Raw genomic sequence first — 24,001 nt, 5'->3', positions numbered from 1 at the left:
TGTTTCTAAACAGTGCTCGGCCTGGCAGAACATATAGACGCATCGAAGCAGGCTGAAATGTGTGTTCAGCACGAGCCGCACCTATACATAGTAGCATGGAGCCAGAAAATACTGAAACAGGGTTGGAGACAGGTTACGGAAAGATGCAGACAATGCAGACATAAATAATTCAGTTGTTGCACAAAGTACACAGTCCTGCTTTATAAGCTCTAATGAGCAGAAACATCTGTCTGCCTGGGGCATATTGTGACCCTTCAAGCCCCTCTCCAGCCCAGTCCGTTGGAGTCCCTTTGCCCGACCCCCCCCTCTGTTTGGCAACACTTCCTGTCCTCCCTTGCAGGTACTCTCTTTCTTTGCGTTCTCTCCCAGGGAGTGCGGCTTATTCGTAGTCGGTATGAGGATGCACACCCCAGCGTCAATACCATCTGCCAGCTCCCCTCAGGGCACCAGCCAGGTGCTGGGCACGTTCTCACCCCAGCTATGCCACAACAGCACTGCCTGCTGGGATCAGCCTTGCTGTGCCAACTGTTGATCATCATGTCCTCCCATTCCCGCCCAGCGACTCATTATGAACCCAGGGACAAGCTGTGCTTAATATAGATTCACAGCAGACTAAAGATGGATTCAAAGTACGTTTTAATTTTTGATGAATGCAGATAATTTCCTGAAGCCACTTTGAGTCTTTGTTGTGTGTTGCTGTGATCCGCCTCTGTGTTTCCCAGGTCTCCCAGGTTGTTTCCCTCGAGATGCAGCCTGTGTGGAAGCTCAGCTTTCTTTTTCTGTAACGAGACTGTGCTGCCATGTTTACTGGAGCTGCTGCTCTGACGTTTGAGTACTGCTCCCCAGCTACTGGTAGCAAGGGGCCTAAAATCAAACAGGTACAGGGAGAAAATGCAAAACTAAACTGTTGCAAAATCAGGAATGTTTACACAGTTATTGATATGCCCTGAATCCTCCCAGCAGGGCCAAGTGGTTTACAGTGTTGTCTGCAGATGCACAAGGCTCTTCCACCAGGAGCTATACAGGAAGCTGACTTCAGAAACAGGGCAGAAAGGGATGAAGGTGGAGAAGCCCCCCTCAGGGTGAGTGGGGAGCTTAATTGCTCATGCTTCACTTGTTAATACTTACTTTTGCACAGCTTTATTTCACTATCTGATGTGATGTTATAACAAGATTGAAATGTGCCTTCATGACACAGCCAGCCTTTGTGTTTCTTATTGCATTCAGCTGAGTCCTGTCACAACCAGTCACAACACTGATATCGTCTTACCTCTGCAATGATATTTTGTTCTGTCAGAAATACCTGCAATATCTGACTGAAGATGTTTTGTTGACACTATGGTAGAGCTGTTGGTTAACTTACATGTTTTATATCATAGTTAGTGTTGGTGTTGTACTGGATTGCAATGTATTGAGAGATGTTTCTAATATTCTGCCTCCCTCATGTATGTAAAGGACAAATAAATTAGAAACACCTCTTGGCATACTGCAATTCAGTACAACACTGCCTCTAACTATGAGCTCATAAACATATAATTGATAATAAACATATCATTGAAATGACCTTGTTTGGCATACAGCAATCCCTGTTATCCTGTTATCCCTGTTTTCGGTTTGTCCTTGCTACAAACCACACTGCCTTTAAGCTCAGTCACCAACCTCGGATCCAATTAAAAAAACAAGATTTGCTTTCTGAAACAATAACAAAGCACACATTCATGTCTACTTTGCAGTAAGTCAATTTTCCTTTAATTTCTTTTCACATGGAGTCCCCAGATAGTTGACACTGGCCTCACTTCTCAGCTCAGTTACTAAAAAAATATGTGCACCTATTGCCCGGAGAGGGTACTAAACGTACTTTATTGCTCTTTAATAATTGCTTTTCAACATTTCTATCTTAGTGTAGCCCCTTTTATGGGATCTGAGAAAATACCATTCACTAGCTTTCAGGAGCAGAGTGGCAATCTTGGATGTGATGTGTCTCACCACCTATGTACCCGATCTGTCTTGGTCCTGCTGTTTGGCTCCTTTATAGCCTGATTCATTGGCAAGCTGTAGCCATATGATATTAATAGATCTCTTTACAGCCAGGATGGCTCTCTTGTGTGTTATGTTCATAAGCATTATGTTCCTGGACAATGATTCTCAAAAGGTATTACCATAGACTGTCACTTCAGCTTTATATTGCAAAGGATGGCAGATCTGTAGAGAACCTGTCACTGTTTGGCTGAGTTCCTTTATTCTCTGCTAAACTGTAGAAAATCAAGAGTTACAATCCAGACTTGGCCTTGTGCTCAAGGTCATAATGTATAGCTGTGTAGAGGGGGACTTCATGCATAATGTATACAATAGAGCATTCATTGCTAATTAGCACTAACAGGAAAGGATGCCCCCTGATTTCCCCTGATTTTAGTCGATTTGCATAAATATAATGGGGCACAAGAGAGTGTAAAGCCCAGCGTCTGTCCTCCCCCTAGGGGAGGAGGAGAGGTGTTACTGGGATCTGGGTGCACAAGTGATAATTGTTAGAGAGCTGTTATTCTGAAGCCCAGACCATAAACTAGACAGTGTGAAGTGAACAAAGAGACTATGGCAAGCAAACGATTGTACCATGAACCTGATACAGACTCCATGGGAAGATGAACCTCTTAGTGAAAATGTATAGATCAATCAATGTTGGGGTTTTTTTTTTTTTTTTTGGTGTGACAGATGGACATTTTCCGCTGTGTTTAATGGGGGAGACAGTGAATAAATGCTTGTTTTAGAGATATGTAAGAGTCATTCAAGATAAATGACAAAGCTGATGAGAACAAACTGAGATCAATCACCAGTGATTCATCTTTCTGTACAAATGTAAAAGGCTTTGATGGAAGACTCTTTAACAGTTGTGTTACCTAAAACTGGGAATCATAAAAAGAGGATGAATAATGGTGGTGATTTGGGGGTGGGGGCTGCGGTTTGAGGGAACGGTGATACATTATTCACAGGGGTGGGGGCCTTAAGTGCCAAATTAATTTGTTTTTTCTTTCCAGTTGGATGGCAGAATAAATGGGCGCTGTCAGTCATGCAGTAAAGTGCCGTGCATTCATTTAGACAAGTGTTATTGCTGCACTGGAGCAATACAGTTTTAGCGAAGCCGGCCAGCCTGGTGGGTGGAAGCTCTGTAATTATCTCGGGTTCCTATGATGGCAATGATTGCTGAAATAGCCAAGTGGTCCCAGAGCACAGCAGGTGTGACTGTCAGACTGCAGCTTGGTGGGCCTGTTTGTGGATGTGAGTGCACATGAGCATTCAGGGTGAGTGTGGCTGAACAGACCAGGGCCTGGATTTGGTTTTTGTTCATCTGTGATGACAATAGCACACTGGTAGTTTTAGAATTTGATTAAAAGAAAACAGCTTGAGTTGATTTGTTGCATGGTGGCTAATACAGTCATGAAAACCAAAAGTCTCCTGACAGATCAAACAGCAGATCACAGTGTGGTCCTATCTGAACACTTTGAGCTTCAACTTCAAACCATACCTTAAACAAAATAATTAACATTTTTTGCAGCTTGTCCCATTTTGCATCTCCATATAGTGACCTTGAAAATGTTTTTGAACAGATTGGAGTTGGCAGATACGGCGTGGCACTGATTAAAGCGGACCAACCAGATGTTTCCATTTTCGACTCTTTTCTCACCATTGCTTCTGAGCAACTCTGACAGCGTGCAAACGCAGAAACACAGACATCTGCTGTGTTTCAAAGGATCGGCAGAACGGAAAATGAATACTAATGTTGCTGCACCGTATTTATCTGTCTGACATTCAAACGAGCTAAATACTCTGCTTATACTCTCTGATACAGAGGAAACTTTGAAACATGCAGGACTTGCAGTGGCGTGAGTCAGATAGTGGATATGACAGATGTTTGCCAAGAGATATCCTTTCTATTGATGCTCACACACAGTTTGGACTGGCAGATATTTCTTCTGCTAGTTTATTTTCTCACTGCTGTGTCAATTTCTGTTTGTGTTGCAGTGGATCAACTACTATGGACAGGAAGAAACATATAATATTTTTAATATTTAAGTCATTGTAACTGGCTAACATAATTGCTAAACACACGATAAACAAATACAAATGTACAGTATACACAAAATGCACAAGAAAGGGGTTTAGTCCTCTTCAGTTTGTAAAGCTCTGGCGTGTAAATACTCACCAGCCCATCCTAACAAGGGTAAATGTTTTTAATCTGTCAGTCTTCAGCTCTCTCAAAGAGTCGGAGGAAGATCTTTCCCTCCTCGTGCCGCTGTGTGGCGAGGACACAGTTTGAGATGATCAACACTTACTCGGCTGACTAATGAGGTGGATTCAGTAGGGGCAAAGGGTTGGGCTGAACGTCTTTGTCAGACAGGCCTGCAGCCCCCTTCTTTGCAGCCTGCTCCCAGGGGAGGCCTCACAGACTGCCTAATTGAATCAAGTACACATGGTGCCTCCCTCTTCACAGCTCGGCCCCTCCCCTTACGAGAGGAGCGAGGAGGAGAGCTCCCGCTTTGATGCTTTTGTTCTCCTCAGCACCATGGACAGCGACGGGGGGCTTTGCTGCAACTAGTTGCCTGCTGCTGGAAGGAGAGGCACATCATCGCTGCAGCAGTCTGACAGCTGCTATCTCTGCAGCTGGTCTCACTACGGCCCTGTGCTGAGGCGGAAGATTGGTGTGTTAGAGGCTACAACACCATAAATTACTAGTCCATCCTTAGATGGAGCTGGCCTGACCAGAAAGATCGAAAGGTTCAATAGCCCATTTAATCAGTATTTGATAGAACACAGAGTAAAGCCCCCACAGCATTATTCAGGTGTCAGTGGGCAGGTGGCTCAGACAAGCCGAACAAACAGATGTTAAGAAGGCAGACAGGACTGTGTGACTACGCATAGCTTAGTGCCTTGTATTTCCTCAGTGACCCTCTCCCTTCTTTCTCAAACACGCCCAGGCACAGACTACATGTCCTCGGTGCTCATCGCAGTTCAGCACCCTCATTTCCGAGAGACAGATTGGAGCTGTGCTTCAAGGAAAAGTCTGCTTATTAGATGGCCTCCAGATGCCAGGTTAATGAATGAATCCATTTGTGAGCCAACATTCAAATTGCAAGATACAGAACAGAGTCTGGCTAGAGTCTGTCTCCGAGATGTTTGCAGCCTCATCCTGCTGCCATGGCTGATTTCTATAAATGTCATATACTATGTTTATTTACATAAATACGTCTCTTGTGCTCCAGTTTTTAAACTTTGATCTGACTCCCTTCAGAGGACATCTAATGCAGTGCATTATAATGGTATTTTTATGGTGTAATTGTATGTATGTTACCAGCTAAAAACAGGGAAAATAGTACAATTGCTCTAAAAAATCTTGACTCTTTTATAGCTATTACTGAGGATGTAAAGCAATTTCAGAGCTGTTGGTAATATGACAATAATGACTTGATAGATAATTAAAATAGGCTGACATGAGCTGTTATCCTAAATTGGGACTCTCTATTAAGAACACTATGGTCTTTAATTAAAGTAAGATAATTTGTAAAGCCTAATTTCATATGATTAAGGTTCATAAGTATTTTTACAAGACTCCCTTTCCCAGCCAGTAACTCAATCATTAAGTCATGCCCGGAAAGCACTATTGCAATGAACTTGGGTCAGATAGGTCTAAGAGGCTAAAATGTAATTGTGGGGAACAGCTGGATTAGTCCAGGCGATGTATATCCGCCCCTAATGATATTAGATAGGAGTCTGGAGAATACCTTCCAGCACACAGCTCTCATTTTGAGGAGCCACAGGAAGACTGGACAGAGATACTTTCAATCACACATGATAGAGGCTCTGCCTGCCAGACCGCCATGTTAGGTCAGGCATTATGAGTATTTCATTTCAAGCATATCAAAGGTACATGACCACTGAAACTAATATGGAATTATTTCTTAATCACATTAGAAATGTTTATTTCTCTGATATCTTATTGAAAATGCTGATAGCTCTAATATGAGGGTAATGCACTATGTGATGGTTTTAAATATCCAGAATCTCTACTGAGTGCTCCATGCCATGTTTTCTCCTCCAGACACACCAGGAGGAGGGGTCCCTCACTCATATTGACCCCCACAGGCAAGAGTACCATGCCCAGCCTGAGTCTCTGTGAGTCTATGTGCGCCCTTAACTTGATCTGGACAACATGAAAGTTATGGCACCTCTGCTTGGCACATCCAGCATAACACTATGATCAATTTATGTTATTCTAAATAGATTGATAGATGAACGGATTAATGTTGATGTTACTCACATGCATTCTCTTCACTGGTGTTAGGTTTGTAATAGTAGAGTTATGTGTTTTAAACTACATATCGATTGTAAATCTACATGGGCTTTCAGAAGTCTTTTGACTGAGACTGATCAATATCCGCTCTGAGTACAAATTTCAAATTCATCAGGCCTCCTTATATAGTATTGATTTTGTGCAATGGCTGCCCTGAAAAGAATCTGATTACTTTTTCCCCCATCAGTCAGAACAAACAGAAACTGGATAGCAGCGGTCAGGTGGATCTGCTGGGCATGAATATTTCCACCCTTTTTGTGTCGTGTGACTGAAAGGCGTAGATAAAAAGGAGGGGAGCAAAGAGAGGAACAGGATAAGGAGTATATCTATAAATATTCTCCTTTGTATGAGTGTTTTTCTTGTTTTTTTTTGGTTACCTGTGTTCTCTCTGCTTTAATTATCTATCACCCCATCTGTTGCTGGCTAAAATAACATCAACTTTGCACATCATGCCAGTCAGAATTGTATCATTGTCATGCATTTGATTGTCAAACTGGTCTCCGAGCAACATCACCGCTGCAATTATTTTAATAATAACAGTAAGAATGTGTGAAATCCTTTATGTATTTTTTATTGGCAGGCCTATGTACTCCCTGCAGGCAGGACCCCAGGGTCAGATGCAGCATAATGTATGCAGTCCTACTCCAGCAGAGCTGCAGCAGTACAGTAATTTCCGAGCCCCCTGCCGCCGGGCACTGTTGTGGTTTGAGAGTATTGCAGACAGAGGGACGGGAGTGGAAGTGTGGAACTGGTCCTGAATAGTAATAGGTTTACAGACACTTTCCACAAATTGCAGCTGTGCAGTTTAGACACAGCAGAGTGAGCATCGCGGTACAGAGGCAGTCTCTCAGCACTTCTCACACACAGAGGTTGCTCTCCATCCGTCAGCTGACAGGGGGATGAAATGGGGCCACAGTGACATCTAGTGGCTTTGTTTTGTCACTGTGAGGTTTGGATCGTTATCATCTGGTTTTATTTTGATTACTGTGTCCATTACAGATACATTGTCCAGAGATGATGATCTGTTTTCCAGATGCAGAACGCTAATACGTAACACAGTTTAGATTGAATTTGGCTAATTTAGTCGACATTAAGTTTTTCTTATGTGGAATATGTTCTTCTAAATATTATGACTCCACAACCTTGAATGTCTGGCTTCTGTCTTTTGTCATAAATGCTTTTCTCCCATGCTGTTGTGATTTTCCTTTTTTTTTTTTTTTTTTCCATTTTTCACAGAAATTGAAAACATTCTGTAGATAATGTAATCAACAAGGCCGACAGGCAATGGGCGCTGTCCAGTATACGTAAGTGTTGGACTGAAACCAGCGTGATAGAAGCTGGCCTTGACAGGCAAAAGCAGAAAGAAAGGCTGCGTGGGAGGGGGGACCATGAATGTGGGCGGTTCAGTCTGAGTCTTAATACAAGAGCTGAGAGCTTTAGAGACCTTGAACACTGAGGGTCATCATAAGCCAAGGTTCTGATAGCTGTTATATGGAAGAGCCCCAAGCACGTGTTCATTATTATCACTTGACGTGAGCAAGAAAACGCCACACTGAAACATCTTAATCAGTGTCTCTAATACAAAATCTGAAACCAAAATTCAAAAAGGAACCACATACGTCCTCACGGCCATTCATGGTTCTACATGTAAGACACTGCAGAGACATTAAAACTGCTCTTATTTACTGCTAATTCCTCAGCTGTTTACCTCGTTCTCCTGTTGTTCTCTGATAAAGGCGGAGTGGGGATGCAGGGAGCTCCTTGGCTCCTGTCTGGTATGCAGGATGGGCTGGGCTGCTCTGTTTGAAGTGCTGTGCAGGGGCCCGTATCTATATTGTGCAGCTGGAACAGACCGTGTAGAACAGATTTAAAGCTATTCTGTTATTCCCACCTCAGCTAAATGTCTAACCTCACGATCGCCTCTGAATACAGATGTGCTGCTGCTGTTGCTTCACAATGAAGCTGTTCCACTGGTGTCAGCTATTGTTTAGCTTGTCTTGTATCAGCTCAGCTCCAGCTAATGGTCCATCATCTGTTCATCTATACAAGGCTGGCCATCATGACATCCTGCTGATTCGCCCTCCCTGGCCATTTAAGATCAGAGCATTGTCCTGCACAAAAAAGGGTTGAAGGGTTAACCTCTCTATTCCGCATTCTTATCTGATTTTAGAAATTTAAATGAGCTACATAAAATGCACAATATCCCATCAACCCGCAGAGCCTTTGCTCGCCTCGGTCGATATGAAGCTAATGTAAGTCTTTAACCCTCTGATGGACCCCTGACTAATCCCATTAATTCCTTTCTACACATGATAAATGGTCTTATCCAAGGCTGCAAAGACACTATGACTGATGAACACATACCAAACAGCACTCCAAATAGCCATCTTCCCCACAGTAATGTACACACTGGAATGGGAACAATTTATGTGGTCATCATTTGGGTCCATTGACCCTTTTGCAGTGGCAGCTGACCTGTTCTCCCATACTGAGATAATCAAGATGCAGACCATGGGCTTTCAGGAACAAAGCATTCTCAAGATATCCATCTCCTGACAGGATTTGGGCTGGGAGTTGGTGTTTCCCTCTAAGCTTTGTAATCGCATCGGCTGACTTGTCTGACCTCAGACTGGCATTTTCAGGAAGAGGTGTGTGGCTGGGTGTTGACATCATTGCATCACTTGTCTGGCCTCTGATATAAATTCAATCCCATTGACAGTGCTGCCACAATAGGAATGATGCATTACAGAACAGGCACACCTACCACTCCCTCATCAATCTTCATGCCCTTTTCACTGCCTCAGACTCAATGTGGCATGCTTTAATTTTAAGCTAAGATACTTAATTCATTTGGATTTGCTTGGTTTTGCCAGACCATTGTTGTTCTAGCTACCCAGTATGACTTTTACATGACCAATTTAAAAGTTATAGTTTGTTTCATGCACAGTTGTTATGAGAAGTTTCATACATATCTCATACCTGTCACTCTTGTGGGTCCCTTTTGGGCACAAGCAATGTTAGCGTTTTGATGTTGCTCTGAACTATTCAGCAGCAAGCTGGCTTGGGTAAATGTCAACTGGTGTGTAAGTCATTAAGCTTCAGTTGTATAGCATTTTGGAAAGGTCATGTCGAGCCAGCGGGGAAAAGCAGTCACTGATACTCGCTGTGCTGTGGCTGACTGCGACATGGATACCAGCCTGCTGTTGGCAAAGCTTTAGGGCTGGTTTAGATTGCTTCCTTGTCCCCTGAGGCATAGTCATACTTCCCATGCATGTTTGATCATGTTCAGGGAATTCACATTAATTAGAATACAGTAAACATTAGAACTTCAGTGGCCTTCATAGGCTACAGACTTTTTTGTTTCCCCCAAAAGCTGTGATGTATTCAAAAATATGTTTGAAGCACAGGCTGCCTCAGTCTACCACATAAAAAAAACTCTAATCTCCAATTTGAACATCTTGCATTGGAATGCATAAGTTAATTTACTCCAGCACAAATATACAGTACTCGTACGTCAGCACAGGAGCAACAGGAAAACACAAAAACAAACAGGAACCAAACAGCCCTGAATTCCCATGGTGAGGAGAGACCAGCTGTGTAAACCACTACATCCTCTTTTCTCAGTTTTCTCTCTCCTTTCTGCTTCAGCTGGCACCAGTTTTCCAACACCCCTTGTAACTCTGTGTCCATTAGCACATTACAGATATTTCCAGTCAGTTTATCACGTGTGGATGGCGGCACAGGAGGGTTGAGGAGGGTGGTGTCTGAAAGAAGGACATGGAGGATACTGAGGTCAAATGTGGGAAAAGTGAAAAAGTTAAGTTTAGTACAAATGTACAGTGCTTGTACTTGAGTATTTTTATTTTATGCTACTTTATCCTTGTACTGCATAGATTTCAAAGGGAAACATTGTAGTCCACTACATTTATTTAACAGGTGCAGTAATTTGTCACTTTCCCTTTGACTTGTGACGACTTACAAAAAAACAAATGAAAATGTGTCGTCGTGTCTGTCATGTTTCAGATGTCTGGGAGTTGTTGGCAGTTTTATCAAAATGTCTCACACAGTTTGAATAAGTGTTTGAGCCCCAAAGAAAAATGAATTCAAGTTTGTGTACAAGAACTTTGTTATTTTTCCTCTGTGTCAAATCTATCATCTCACAATCTGTCAAAGTTAACTTGTGTGACTGGAATCACACATCAAGACCTCCATATATTGTAGAAATAAAGAATATATTACTATTTAGTTCCAAAAGTACGGTAAACCAGACAATTCTCTAAATTTCTATCCAGAATTTGGGGATTGGATTAGGTGTGCTTTGTTAAAATGTGGAGGTCATATTTTAATTTTATTTCCACCGCCCTCCGTCACTGAGCTGCATGTTTGGATGCACTCATTCGCCCACATTATTCATTGCGCTCAGGGCCGACCCTGCTTTTACGTGCGTGCCCTGTTTGTTTATGGAGCACTGCGGTTTCACAGCAGCATAGCCGTAATTGACAGACGTTGATTTACTGATAATCCTTGGCTTTGCTCTCACACTGGACCTCATAAGGAGCGGCATTGGCTGTCAGCCTCACACGTCCTTGAGCCAGAGCTGCATGATGCCCTTGACATACACCTCTCTCTCTCTCTCTCTCTCTCTCTCTCTCTCTCTCTCTCTCTCTCTCTCTCTCTCTCTCTCTCTCTCTCTCAATTGCCTTATTTAAAAAAAAACTTAATACTCGCAGAACGGCTCACTGCAGATGTGATTTTATTTTGCTGACAGGGCATAGATATGGCGTAGGGAGCAAAATGTCATTTTCTCAGGGGAGCCCTGTAATTACATTTTCTTGGTGGCACAAACACATTTCAGTCACAGCTGGTTAAAACAACAATTAGTTTAAAATCAATTTTGCATAATTCATTGTCACTACATGTAAAGCCCAAATGCAGGTCAATTATTATCAATTTGACTGAATAAGAATTTGAAAGGGAATTTCCCCAGACGTGATTTAGTTCTACAATTAATGAGGGCTTTTATCGTTTGGTTTGTAAATTGTATAACACAATATGTAGATCGGGTTAGTAGGACAAAAATGTAGCAGTTAAATGATTTGCATAATAAAAACTGTATTTAAAAATCTAGGCAGTTTGCTTACAAGGGGGGTGGCAACCCCCCATCATATTACCTATTGACTGTGTTAACATATTGGTATTAAGATGTTGGGAAACTAATTGTAAGTTACTCAGTTTAAAAGAGTTTCAGCTGGAGAGGTGTTCGACTTCTGTGTGTTTGTGGCTCTGTAAAAGAGGAAGTCTGTCAATGAAACTGCATGACTGCTGTTGATAAGGAGAGACAGAGACGTACATGAATCTGTTATCATTTGGAAATGACAAGAACAATGAATGCAGTGTCAGACGTTTATCCATCCTAACAAAAGGTTGTGCTTCCTGTTATTAAATGAGTTGATGGTATAACCTGAGGTGAACTAAAGCCCCTCATCAGTCATATTAGTGTAATGCTGATGACTGCTCTTAGACTTAGAGAGACTTTGAAAGTTCACATCTCCACCTTCAACCAGTAGATGACCACAGACTTTTCGTTAAACATCAGTAGAATTATGTAACTATGGTTCTTTCTTCTGATCCCATTATTTCTTCATTATGCAGCACTGCAGCAGCACAGACATAAAACAGGAACTGAACAGCCCTGAATTCCTGTGGTGAAGACCAGACCAGCTGTGCAAACGACTACATCCTCTTTTCTCAGGTCTCTTTCTCCTTTCTGCTTCGACTGGCGTCAGTTTTCCAACACCCCCCGTACCTCTGTGTCCATTAGCACATTACAAGTATTTCCACTCCGCTTGTCACATGTGGACGGCGGCACAGGAGGGTTGAGGAGGGTGGCGCCTGAAAGAAGGACATGGAGCATACTGAGGTCAAATGTGGGAAAAGTGAAAAAAGAGTGAAGTCTGGGTCAGATGGAGGATTGAAGGGAAAAAATAAAAGGTGGTGGACAGGAAAGGTGGAATAGGTGGATGAGGAGAAAGCTCCTGGGAGGCGCCTTGCTCTGGCAGGCTAATTGAAGCTCTGTGTGGCAGTGGACTCAGAGCTGTCACTCCAATGAAGAGCCCATTTGCTGGCTGTGTGCTGAATTCTGATGATGTTACAGAAAGCCCAGACCACAGATCACATCGACACTGTGTCACTTAGACCCCCTCCACACACACATATTGGGACACACATCCCATTCCCCTCCCCGCCTCTCCCCAGATTATATGTAACAGGGTCAGAGGCATTTTGAAAATGAGCAGCGACTGCAAAGCACAACATGTGAATATGAATGATTTTGTTCTGAGGATTTAGTAAATTTGTTGGGCGATCTCATACATGCTAACATGATATTAGACTCTGTCGGAAGTGTTTTCGTTAGTACAGGTTTTCCCTTGTTGGATTACAAGAGATTATGTCTTGTAGCAGAACACATAGCTGCAAGCAGCCAGTGAATTATTTATCATGAATTAAAGCAGTCAGTTATGAAAATATTTATCTAAAATTGAACAGAGGATTTTTTATATGCAAGGCTGTAGCTGAGATATTCATGCACATGATAGCTGGTAGTACTGAATTGAATTACCTGCAAATTATTTGGAAAAAAAGTTGTTTAGTATGTTTTTCTTATTTTTCTCAGAGTTGTTTTCCATTGCACTGATGCAAGATGATTTGTGTCCAACACAATTTACCGCTTGCTAAAAAGAAATCTGAAAAGGGCTGGACAGTTTGTTTAATGCACTGCATTACTGTCAGGTTTCAGGAGTTCACTGTTTCCCTCTCATGTGTATTCAACAGAACACAAATATGTAAACAACAGAACATGTTTTTACATTGTTTCCAGATGCAGATCAAGTTCTGTATGTATGGAGATTGTAAAAAGAGTGCCAGGTACAGATCACTGATGGCTGCTCCTCCCCGCCCCCACTTTAATCAGTTAGTCTCAGTCAGATCTTGTGCCATCAATGATTGTCTATTCCAGCCTCTTAATGAGCTACCCAGGCATGAGCGTTATTGATCCATGCTATTGAAGGTTCCACATACATTTGCACACAAGCAGGTGCACATAGACACTTAATGGAAGTTAGATTTTATCAACTATATACAGCACATTTCAGACACACACACAACAATCCAGTTAATTGAAGACTTTAAGATCATGTGACGTTCATTATGGCGCAGATGTCATTCTCTTACACTGACTGTGAACTTTTCATGAGTTTTTGATCTTTCATACACAGATAATGTGTTTTTTTTGACAATTTGTTTGTTCATGCTTTGTTTTGTTTTCACAAAAACATTTATTTTACAGTTTAATTCAGCTCCACTTGATCAAATGAAATGTTTATTTTGCACAGAATTAGTAATTTGACATCAGATATCTGAGTGAAGCTGGAAATAAATGCCCAGTGGGAGCCACAGGTGCTGCACAGCATGCCACCTAGAAGTCATTAGTCAGTCAGCATCAATGTGCTTATCCAGGCTATGACAGAAGTCATGTGGGGGCTGGTATTTACTGAGCAGGAACCTCCCTTTGATTCCATTGATTATTACACGCTGCTTTGGGGCATAAACACAAGATTTGATTTTGCTTTTCATAAGTGCAAAATACAAACGCACAATGGTAGGAAAAGTACTCAGATATTTCACTTCAGTAAAAATAGCAGCACCACACTGTAGAAATGCTCCATCATTCAGAATTTCACTTAATAATATTCTATTAGTGGATTATAATTATTGATGCATTAATGTGGAATCACTTTAACTCTCCAGCTGATAAAGGTGGGCTAACAACTTCATATACTGCTTAGTGGCTTAATTGCAGAAGACTAATTACTGTTAGTTGCAGCAATCATTGCTAATTTGACACTAAAAAATATTACATGATTTTCCTACATGGAGAAAGGAACCTGCAGTGTGTTTTGCTTATATTGTTAAAGTGAACGACAAGAACTGTACATTCATGTATTACATGGATCTGACTCTGCAGAGCACTTAGTGACTAAAGCTCTCAAATCGAGTAAAAGTAGTGGAGTTAAAAGTGGAAGATTAGGCTCCAAAATGTAGTAGAGGATAAAATGCAAATACTATATTTGCAAGTCCTTGAAAATTCCACTTTAATGCAGTAATTTATATAGTGCTTTTCTAGACTCCTTTACCACCTTACAAGACAGGCCACATTCACCCATTCACACACACCAGTGACACAGCATCGGCAGTGATTTGGGGTTCAGTATCTTGCCCAAGGACGCTATGACATGCAGACGAGAAGAGCTGGGGATCGACCCACCGACTTTCTGATTAGTCAACGACCCGCTCTACCTCCTGAGCCGCAGTCGGCCATTGTAAACGATGCCAGATGAATAGAGTTAGTGTGAGCTCTGCTGAATATGAAACCTGATACCACAGTATTTTGTACATAACAGGAGCCCCTGTTAGTACGAGTTGCTAAGGTCTGTGTTGTGGTTACAGGTCAATTGTTTTGAACTTGATGACGGCGCTCCATCTTTCACATCCGCCATCAGTTCTGTGTTGACCGTTCTGAGGAGGACTCTGCTGGATGAAGGCCTCAAAAAAGACAAAATCCCTCAGCAAGCCTGCAGATATAAAGGTAGGCTCTGAGAGTGTGGAGGTATTTGTGCTGGAGGGAGAGTCTGCAGGAAGATAATAGATAATGACTCTATTTCATGTCATTTCTTTGAATTTGTGCTGCCTGGCAACCGCAATCATTGACAGCGTACATTGTATATGAAGGGCTCATAAAAGGACTTTTATGGCTATTGACTAAGAGCTCTCTCGTTATAGAGTGGGTACTGTATGCATTGTGATGTAACGGCCTTTATCTTCAAGAGATGAGGAGGTAGAACAGGCCCCACACAAGCACAGTGAGTACTGAGAGGTCACAGCTACAATGTTTTTGAATAAAAGCTTTATTTTTTGTGAAACCACAGTAGATTTAAGGTTCCCATTGCAGATGCCGTTCACAGCAGTCCTCCCACATTGTTTTTTGGAGGACTGTTAAGCATTTTGCTTGTGCAACTAACAGCCAACTTGTGCCAAAATTAAGGTGTCTGTTGTGTATATAACCTCTGTGTGTTGTTGACATTGGCTTTACCTCCTTTGGAGAAAAGACCCCACTGCTGTATGTGTAATAGTATTGACAATAAGTGAAAATTCATTCAAGTTTATACACAATATGTAGGACAGTGAAGACTAATAGACTATTTTGGGATGCATAAGGTACAGTGCTGCATAAAAAAAAGCCGTCAACACCAATCACTGATATAAAGGAAACGAAAATCCATTGTATTTACAGCTGGGGTCTCCAAGACCCCAAACAGAAGTAATGCATCATTCTCTGTAGCAGACTTCTGAAGCATGTCATGAGTTCAAAAATCACATTTAAAGGCTTTTCTCATCATAACTCAGAAATGTATCAAGCTGATTGTTTGAGTGGTTGAAAAGGATTTGTCATAAACTATTTCTGAGAGTATCTGGCTCAGATTTTGTCAATAAAAAAAGGTCCTGTCAATTTCCAGCTTCAGGAGGATGGATATGACCTCCCATCCCGTGATGCCCTTGCCAAGATCCTACCAAACTACCACCATGTTTTCAAGGGAGCAACGACTGAGCTCCACACAGCATCCCAACGAGACCAGCGGAGACCAGCTGAGAGGCCAGAGGCTTCACAGACCAACAAGCCAAACATAAACCACACCTATCAAGTACACCACCCACATAAACGGTAAGACAGATGGGCGAGAAGCACGGATTTAATGTGATGATCATCAAATTAGATTTTTAGTAAGATTCATTTCACTAATCAGTTATTTTTATTATCTGTGTTCATACCTTAGACCCCCTCTGCATGACTGCATGGATGATCCCCACACTGCAGAGATCACTGACCATCAAACTAAGGTGATTAGACACAGTCGATACCTTAACTCTTGACTCGATCAGTGAGACAATCCCGACTGTCACGTTTGATTAGTGAACAGTGACACAAGAGGCCGTGAGATAGGACAGCATGCTGAAGCCGTCACACACGGTTGGGAGACAAAATAACAGATAGTTGAGTAGATTAATATTCCTCAGACTGATTGCTCTCAAGGAGGATTGAATTGATGAGGGTGAAACTTGTGTTGGGTCTGAGGGTGTTATTTATGCATATCTTGACATTTTCCTGCTGTCGGTTTTCTTCCTAATTTCATTATCTTATTTAAATTCACCGCTCAGATCTGTGGATTGACTGGAATTACATCCATGTAGATTTTATGTTAAGTTATGTAGATTTGATAAATTACAGGAAAGAAAGGCAGAGATCTGGGTGACGATTTCATAGTGACAGTGCACACATTTACTGCTACTGGACATACATTATCATAATGATAATTGTTTGGAAAAGCCTAATTAAATTTCACATCCTCACAGTCCAAACCAGCTCTTTTCTGGCTTTGATGCAATCATCCTTAAGTGACAGTATGCATGAGAGCAAGACCGCTCTGATGTCCTCAAATCATCAAGAGGCAGAGGCAGAGACTCCCCTTTTATATCTGACACATGATGGGGCCTTCCAGACTCATCATGGGGAGCCATCCTTCCCATCATGCCTCTGGGCCCCCCAGCAGAGACACCATCTCATCTACAGTCATGATTGTCACCTCGTCCCTGCCCTTCAAATTAGATGCTCAATTTCGCCCTCCTGTCCCACGGGAGTCACACCAACACCGTCCAAGATTGGAATCCCCTAATCGTCGCCCGCTCCTCATACATACAGCTGGACCCGTCTCTCAGTCTCCATTCAATTCTATCTCCTCGACGTGATAGAGGAGAATGCGACAGAACAGAGAACAATGAGCGGGGACGAGCTGCTAGATGACACATGTCCTGCACGGAGAAATGTCTTGATAACAGAGCGCTGCAACAATATGTTTCCAGGAAGCAGCTCCAATGGAAGCTAACGTCAGTGAGGAATTTGATATCAAGAATGTGAAAAGAAAAGAGAAAATATACAAGAAACTTTTGAAGGATTTTTGTAAAATTCAGTGTTTTGTTGTTTTTTTTTCTTGCTGAAATACTCTCATGAATTTGGCATGAGGTTTGCCTCTACAGTTCAACAAACAGGCTTTCGCAGGAGGGCAGCTCTGTGAATGCACAACTAGGATTTATCCAAAATCCCTGGTTAAAGCTCCCATGACAAAAGACCTTAACAGGATAGGGTGTTACTGTCCCTTTGGATTTGAGGAGCCAGAGTCATGAATTCATTGTACCCAAACCTTAGACAATCGATTACAGGAACATCACACTTTGTGGCGTAATATTGTCTTTTGGCTTGCAGTAACGTCCCATTTCTCATGTTATGTGTTTATCCGAAACCAAGAGAAATCATTCATCCTCTGAGTCACTGAGCCTCGTGACAAACCGTACATGCAGTGTGTATTTGCTGCAGGGATGTTTTAATTGTCTAAGGACACAGACGTGTCTTGTTGACCACATCCTGGGTTCAGCAGCTCTTCAAGATGGGACTGAGGAGACATCTAGTGGTGGTGATCTCATAGAACCATCAAATTTTGACTCATCAGGTTTCTGGGGCTGTTTTGTGCTTTTGTTTCTCTATGAGCTCATTACCATTAAAAGTTTTTAATACTTTATTTTTTTTTTAAACAAACTGTAACAAATATCCTCCTTCAAGCAACTAGCACGAGTCTGACCGCCCACATCTCTCCAGGAGGTGGAAAACTATCGTTCAGCCATGAGTAAGATGGCAGAGGACATCATATTGCTGAGGACGCAGGTGCTGAAGTTGGAGACAGAAAACAGCCAGCTCCGCACTGATCTGTCTCTGCACCGGGACCTTGGCCAAGACCTGCTGGACGACGCAGACATCGACGTCATGACCAAGGCTGAGATTGCTGACCGTATAGGTAAGAGCACTATGGGTAATTACTCATTATCCATTCATTAGCATGCCTTCTGAAAATGACCCTGAAGCAATCCTGTGCCCAAACAGTAACTGACAGTCTTTCTGCTCACCAAATGTTGACATCAGATGTGAAAAATGTCAGGAAGTTTACTATCCAGCCAGCAGCTGGCGAGCTCTCAGTCCATGTTGTTATGGGTTTAAGGGCATTTCACTGGCAGATGAAGCAGTGATGTGGAAGGTAGCTTGCTTGCTAATCCTTGTGAGTGTCTATTCCCAGGCAGACTGTGCCGTTCTATGATAAGGCAGCTCATTTAGGCCACAGACCATGATAAGCTCTGTGGGTAGTGCATCCCTTATCTCCTGAAGGACAGTTTGTGACCCTCGGTGAAAGGATGTTCCTGAAGGTCTCTCTGCTGGCATCAAAGCAAAGGGACAAGATTTAAGTCCCATCCAACAGAGACTCCATTAGATTTTCAAAAGCTGTATTGATGGGCATTTTGATCATTATTGTCTGAATGTCCAATCCTCAGAACTGGCATGTTTATCATTCTGAATTTGAAAAGCCACCGTGCATTTGATCTGTGCATTACAGATCAAATGCTAATTCTCATCTCAGATAAACTTAGCTGTCCTTTTCTGCTAAAAAAAAACCAAAAAAAAACAGCACATGCACAAATGACAGACACATATGCATCATTACCCATATTTATGCAGCTGTGTACAACTGTTCTTTTGAAGCCTCTCTGAAATTCAAGCTGGCCAGTGAGACCAGTAAAGCTGCCTCGCAAAGGGACAGAATCCAACAGCTGCAGAATGAACTGATCAAGGTTAGAAGACATGTTCGAGAAACTTAAGTAATTTGTGTCAAATGTACGTGTTGTGTTTAAACATCTGTCTTCCTTTCATGTGTGTTGTGCAGAAGAATGACAGCGAGAAGGAGCTACTACAACTTCAGAGAGTTCACCAGCAGCAGCAGGAGGATCTGCAGCACCACCAGACTCGCTTGGCAAAGATGGCAACTTTGGAGGCCACAGTGAAACAGCAGGAAAAGGTGAACAGATAGCTCTACACTTAGTGGCAGACCTATGTGATTTCACTTTCCTGTCCATGAAGAACAGAAACATGTGCTAGGATAATCCTCTGCACACTTGTGCCATCCCGACTTTTCAGATCATTGAGAAGATGGAGAAAGCGTTAGATAGCAAACTCCGAGAAAAGAATAAACAGAATGGTGACAAAAGGCTGGTGGTGAAAAAGCAAAGAGGTAGGTGGACTCAGACATTATGTGTTGACGCAAACATTTGCAGTGGCCAGACCATGTCTTTATGCTGTGTAGGTGAGACAGACCACAGAGAGGAGGCCATAGAGTCGGACCTGGCGGCAGAAAACACTCGTCTGAGAGAAGAGCTGGACAGGATTACACAGCACGCAGCACAGGTGCTCTCATCAGATTAAAGGGCTGAGGACTGTTGTACTACCCAGATTTTGCCTTGCAGTTACTGAAATCCCAAACTGCTGTGTGTCGTGTCCCCTTCAGACAAAAGACACACTGCCACTCAAGGAGAGACTCGGTTTACTGAACAAACTGGAAGCAGCTGAGACAAGAATCCAAACCCTGGAGGCTCAGGTGAGCATCCCCCCCCAAAAAAAGAAATACTTATTGAGTCACCGATCAGTTTTTCAGTCATCGTTAAGTGGATGCTTCGCCTTTGTTTGAGTGTATTACAGTTAGAGGAGAACTCGAAGTTATGGGGGAGACAGAAACAAGAAATGTTGACCAAACTGAGCGAGCACAGGCACGGCTTTGTCCGGACACCCACCACAATTCATCATGATGTTCCTTCGGTCAGTTTGAGTGCAGTTAGCCTTCATTTTACATAACATGTACTGTGCTGTGTGTAATTAATTTATAAAGTATGTGACATGGTTTCTGTTTCTTCCAGCAGTCTGTGTCAGAATCATTGTATCAGAGGAAGCAGAAGCCCACAAAATGACCTGCGAATGAACAAATGAAGGGTCGACTCAGACTAAACACATGCAGACACAAACACAGTTTTCTTTCATTTAATGTTTTCATATTTATTTTCACATTTCTCAATCCAATAAATAAATTCAGACGTTAAAATATGTGATAAAACTAAATGTTATACAGCAGATTTTTGAATCAGTTGTATTGTTTTATTTATCGCTGTTTATATAGATAGGAATTTTTAAATACTTTGGAATAAAGGTTCTGTACATTCCAGGTTTTTCAATATATTATACATATAGACTAAACATTTACACTGTATGTTCTTACTTTATTAACTAGTTCTGGAATTACTGAGGTAATGTGTTCATGCACATTTTTAGCTTTTTCTTTCCTAATATTTTTTTCTTGGTCTCCATCAGCATCTTATTTAGTGTTTATGTTGTGGTGCTTTGTGAAGCCCTTTATGATTAACTGTGAGAACAGGCTATAGAAATCAGCCTTGTGCTTATCATGCACAACAATTTTGCCTCAAACTCAGTGTTACCGACCAGTATTCAGAGGCTTCAAAGTCAGTATTATAGGCTTGTCTGGTAAGAGAATGAGCTCAAAGGTGCTCTGCACTTCCACATGGCGCTGTTTCTCCACTCTGAAGTTCTCAAGCATCTGCAAACACAGAGGATAATGCACACAGTTAATATGTCCTGTAAATGAGCCAGAGAACACAATGAAACTCCTCTTTATTCTCTGTATGGCTCACATGGATAAGGAAGATTTGCATCTCTGTCTCAGCTATCCTCCGTCCTAAACACTGACGGGGGCCGAAACCGAAGCCCAGGCTCCTGAAGTAGTGCGTCTCCGTCCTCAGCCAGCGGGTGGGCTGATACTGCTCGGGACGAAAAAACACTTTGGGGTCTCTGCCCATTGCATACAGCCCTAACTGGACCAGAGTCTGAAGACAAACACAGAAAAACACAGAGAAGGTGAGCTGTGCTAAACTGACTGCTCAGTTTATGACAATGCTCAGATACAACAGCATGATTACATGGATTGGATCATATTTTTAACTTACCCCAGCTGGGATGTGGTAGTTTTGAATAATGATATCTTCAGCTATGTATCTTTGCAAGCTGACTGCAACCGGGTGTAACCTGAGGGATAAGAGTCACAATTCTATATTAAAGAATAACTTAGCAGTGATTTTCAGAACAATTACACGTTAGTGGAGAAAGGACTGACACGGATCTGAAAGACTTAACAATAACACAGGAGATGATGCACATATATTCTGCTGTGTCATCAATAGCGTTATACCCGGCACTGCCACTTTTTTTTTCACCTCAATGTTTCCTTCAAAGCCCCTTTGACCAGTGGAATCCGCCTCAGCATCTCCAGCATGTCTCCCTGGCTTTCAGCCCGAGCTGCTGCCACCTCCGCCCTCAGCTCCTCCTGGAGGTTGGGGTGTCTCGCTAGTTCATACAGCGTCCACAGCAGTGTTATAGAGGTCTGAAACACACAACCAGAATGAAGCAGTCTTCAGAAAGCTGAAAAGAAGTAATATCCTGGAAAATTTTAGGAACTTTTTTTCCCTCACTGTATCAACTCCTCCGGCCATTAGCTCGGTGATGCTGGCCTTGATGTCTTCGATGGACAGCTTGTCCAGCATGAGCAGGCTAGCCAGCACTCCTGGGTATTTCTTTGGGGTGCCGGTCTCCTGACGTAACTGCCTGTAGATGTTATGGATGCAGCGGTCCGCTGATATGACAAAATGAACAAAATAAGAAACTGCACCATGGACAGTACAACAAATAACCCCATGATGCCAAATGCTCATCCTGGTTGTTCTGAATCCTACCTTGGTTGAAGATCCCATCCCAGGCCTGCACGTGGTCCCGCCACACCTTCGCTCCAATCTGTCTCAACAGACCAGGAGGTATGTACAGCATGGGGGAAGTAGTCTTGAACATCAGGGTGATGCAGTCAATGAAATGCTGTGCATCAGGGTCGATGTAGTCCAGCATCAAACCCAAACGCTCGCCATACAGCACTGAGCTCACCGCTGTGTAGGACAGAGTCCACATGAGACAAAGACGAGCAATATGTGGATCAAAAAAGGGCAATTGCCTACACAGGCAAGAAATAAATTATACTGGAATATCAAGAGTGATCTTAAAGGCAATCTTACACTCCAGTGCATATTTAAAGAGTTCTTGAGAAAGGTCAGTGGTCCATTTGTTCTGACCGCTCCTCTTTATCTTTTTGTGAACTCTGGCCACAAAATCCTCGCCCACTTCTTCCAGCAAAGGCACGAAATTTTCCAACACCTTCGGGGAAATCACCTCCTTGTTGAGAATCACACGGTTTGATCTCCAGTCTTCTCCATTCCTGCGGAAAGATTGAGTGAGTGGAAGACTGTAGTCTGACGGTCTCAGACAGAAAAGCAGACACATAATCAAGGTGCAAAAAGACATTATCAAGAGAAAATGAAACTATAAATGTATTCCATTTTCTTCTACAGACTTCAGCTTAAGCAAAGCAAAATGACAACAAGATAAAACTTTATTAATGCCCTGGAAGGGAAATCAGGGTACTTAATATAACACCCTTGGTTCCATCAGTGTCAAAATATAGGTAAGGTGGAATATATATAGGTAGAAGGGGATAATAATGGCACATACTTTAGTAAAACTCCATATTTGCGATTCCTGTAGTCTCTGTATGATGTCCAGGCTTCCACTTTAAGCCTTTTGGGATAATGGCCCTCGGCTTTGAACAGGATAGCAGCATCTTCAGGATTGATGATATTTACACTTTCATAATAACCTATTTTTTCTCTGAAATACAGAAAGTCAGAGGAGGAAAACAGGGTGACAACGCCAAACCAGCTGCTTGTTTTTAGAAAACACGACCTTGTGGATTGTCAGTCACAACTATATTTCATGACCAAGAAAGTTCATAGTTAGATCAGAAAATGGTTTCAAAGTAGTGACAAGCTTCAAAGTCATTTCTTTTGTCGGCTTGTGATTTTCTTTAAGACCGGCAGTAGACTATTAGAGTCATGCAGTAATCTTAACATTCTGAGATTCATGCAAACTGTCCGTCCATCCGTACCTGTAAATAGGTCCAAACGTGTTGAAGTTCTGCAGCATGATACGGTGAAGGTTTCTGAAGCCATCCAGTTTCCAGAAATTGTATAAGTTGGCCATGCCATTCTTCCACAGTCCAGGAATCTCACTGAAAGGCCTGACAATGCTGCCGCTCTCTGAGTACGCCTGTCTGACCACCGGTATACTGCTGCTGCAGCGCACGCCTGATGTTGTCAGCACTTCGACCCAGCACAGGGGCAGCATCGCAGGGCTGCGCCACACACTCCACTTGGCCATCCTGACAACATAAAAAGCTCACTCTGCTCTACCTTCAGCCACTACTCTGGCTCTCCCAGGGACATCTGGTGCAAAACAAGGAGGCTGGTCTAAATAGTCAGCCCCCCTTACTGTGCTGATCAAGGCTCTCCAGTTGAACTTTGTAGCCTAATGGATGCACCACAGCAGTTTGTTTAAGTTGAGCTCGTTAGTTACTGAATGTTTTATCTCATATCAACGTGCAGTGTGATCTTCTTTCGGTAAAAGCCTCTTTAAACTAAAGAGCTAAACTAAAACTATGAGACTAAAATTAGGCCTTAAGATCATCACAAAGTTTGTCTTTGCAAACAAGCATTTCCTTGGATGTG

General features: G+C 42.4%; 2 protein-coding genes across 3 annotated transcripts; one reads left to right on the top strand and one right to left on the bottom strand.

Annotated features, from left to right (window-relative positions):
- The first annotated feature begins 798 nt into the window (after window positions 1–798).
- On the top strand, window positions 799–20,520 carry ccdc33 (coiled-coil domain containing 33). 2 transcript variants are annotated; one of them, XM_076733727.1, is made up of 13 exons: window positions 799–878; window positions 964–1,082; window positions 14,849–14,987; window positions 15,916–16,121; window positions 16,234–16,297; window positions 18,108–18,303; window positions 19,041–19,129; window positions 19,222–19,353; window positions 19,473–19,566; window positions 19,639–19,739; window positions 19,840–19,929; window positions 20,031–20,147; window positions 20,246–20,520. In XM_076733727.1, the coding sequence occupies exons 3-13, from the start codon at window positions 14,937–14,939 to the stop codon at window positions 20,294–20,296; spliced, it is 1,191 nt and encodes a 396-aa protein (XP_076589842.1). In that variant the 5' UTR covers window positions 799–878; window positions 964–1,082; window positions 14,849–14,936; the 3' UTR covers window positions 20,297–20,520. The 2 variants fall into 2 exon arrangements, with proteins under 2 accessions (XP_076589842.1, XP_076589840.1); XM_076733725.1 differs by having other exon boundaries at window positions 19,473–19,739.
- LOC143322494 (cholesterol side-chain cleavage enzyme, mitochondrial-like) lies at window positions 20,395–23,995 on the bottom strand. Its single transcript, XM_076733724.1, has 9 exons — window positions 23,383–23,995; window positions 22,950–23,105; window positions 22,457–22,656; window positions 22,127–22,330; window positions 21,866–22,026; window positions 21,611–21,777; window positions 21,344–21,422; window positions 21,032–21,223; window positions 20,395–20,937 (listed from the first exon to the last, which is right to left on the bottom strand). The coding sequence occupies exons 1-9, from the start codon at window positions 23,652–23,654 to the stop codon at window positions 20,815–20,817; spliced, it is 1,554 nt and encodes a 517-aa protein (XP_076589839.1). The 5' UTR covers window positions 23,655–23,995; the 3' UTR covers window positions 20,395–20,814.
- Between the last annotated feature and the right edge of the window lie 6 nt (window positions 23,996–24,001).

This window comes from Chaetodon auriga, chromosome 6 (assembly GCF_051107435.1).
Source record: "Chaetodon auriga isolate fChaAug3 chromosome 6, fChaAug3.hap1, whole genome shotgun sequence".
Classification (NCBI taxonomy): domain Eukaryota; kingdom Metazoa; phylum Chordata; class Actinopteri; order Chaetodontiformes; family Chaetodontidae; genus Chaetodon; species Chaetodon auriga.
This window is presented reverse-complemented; position numbering and strand designations above follow the sequence as displayed.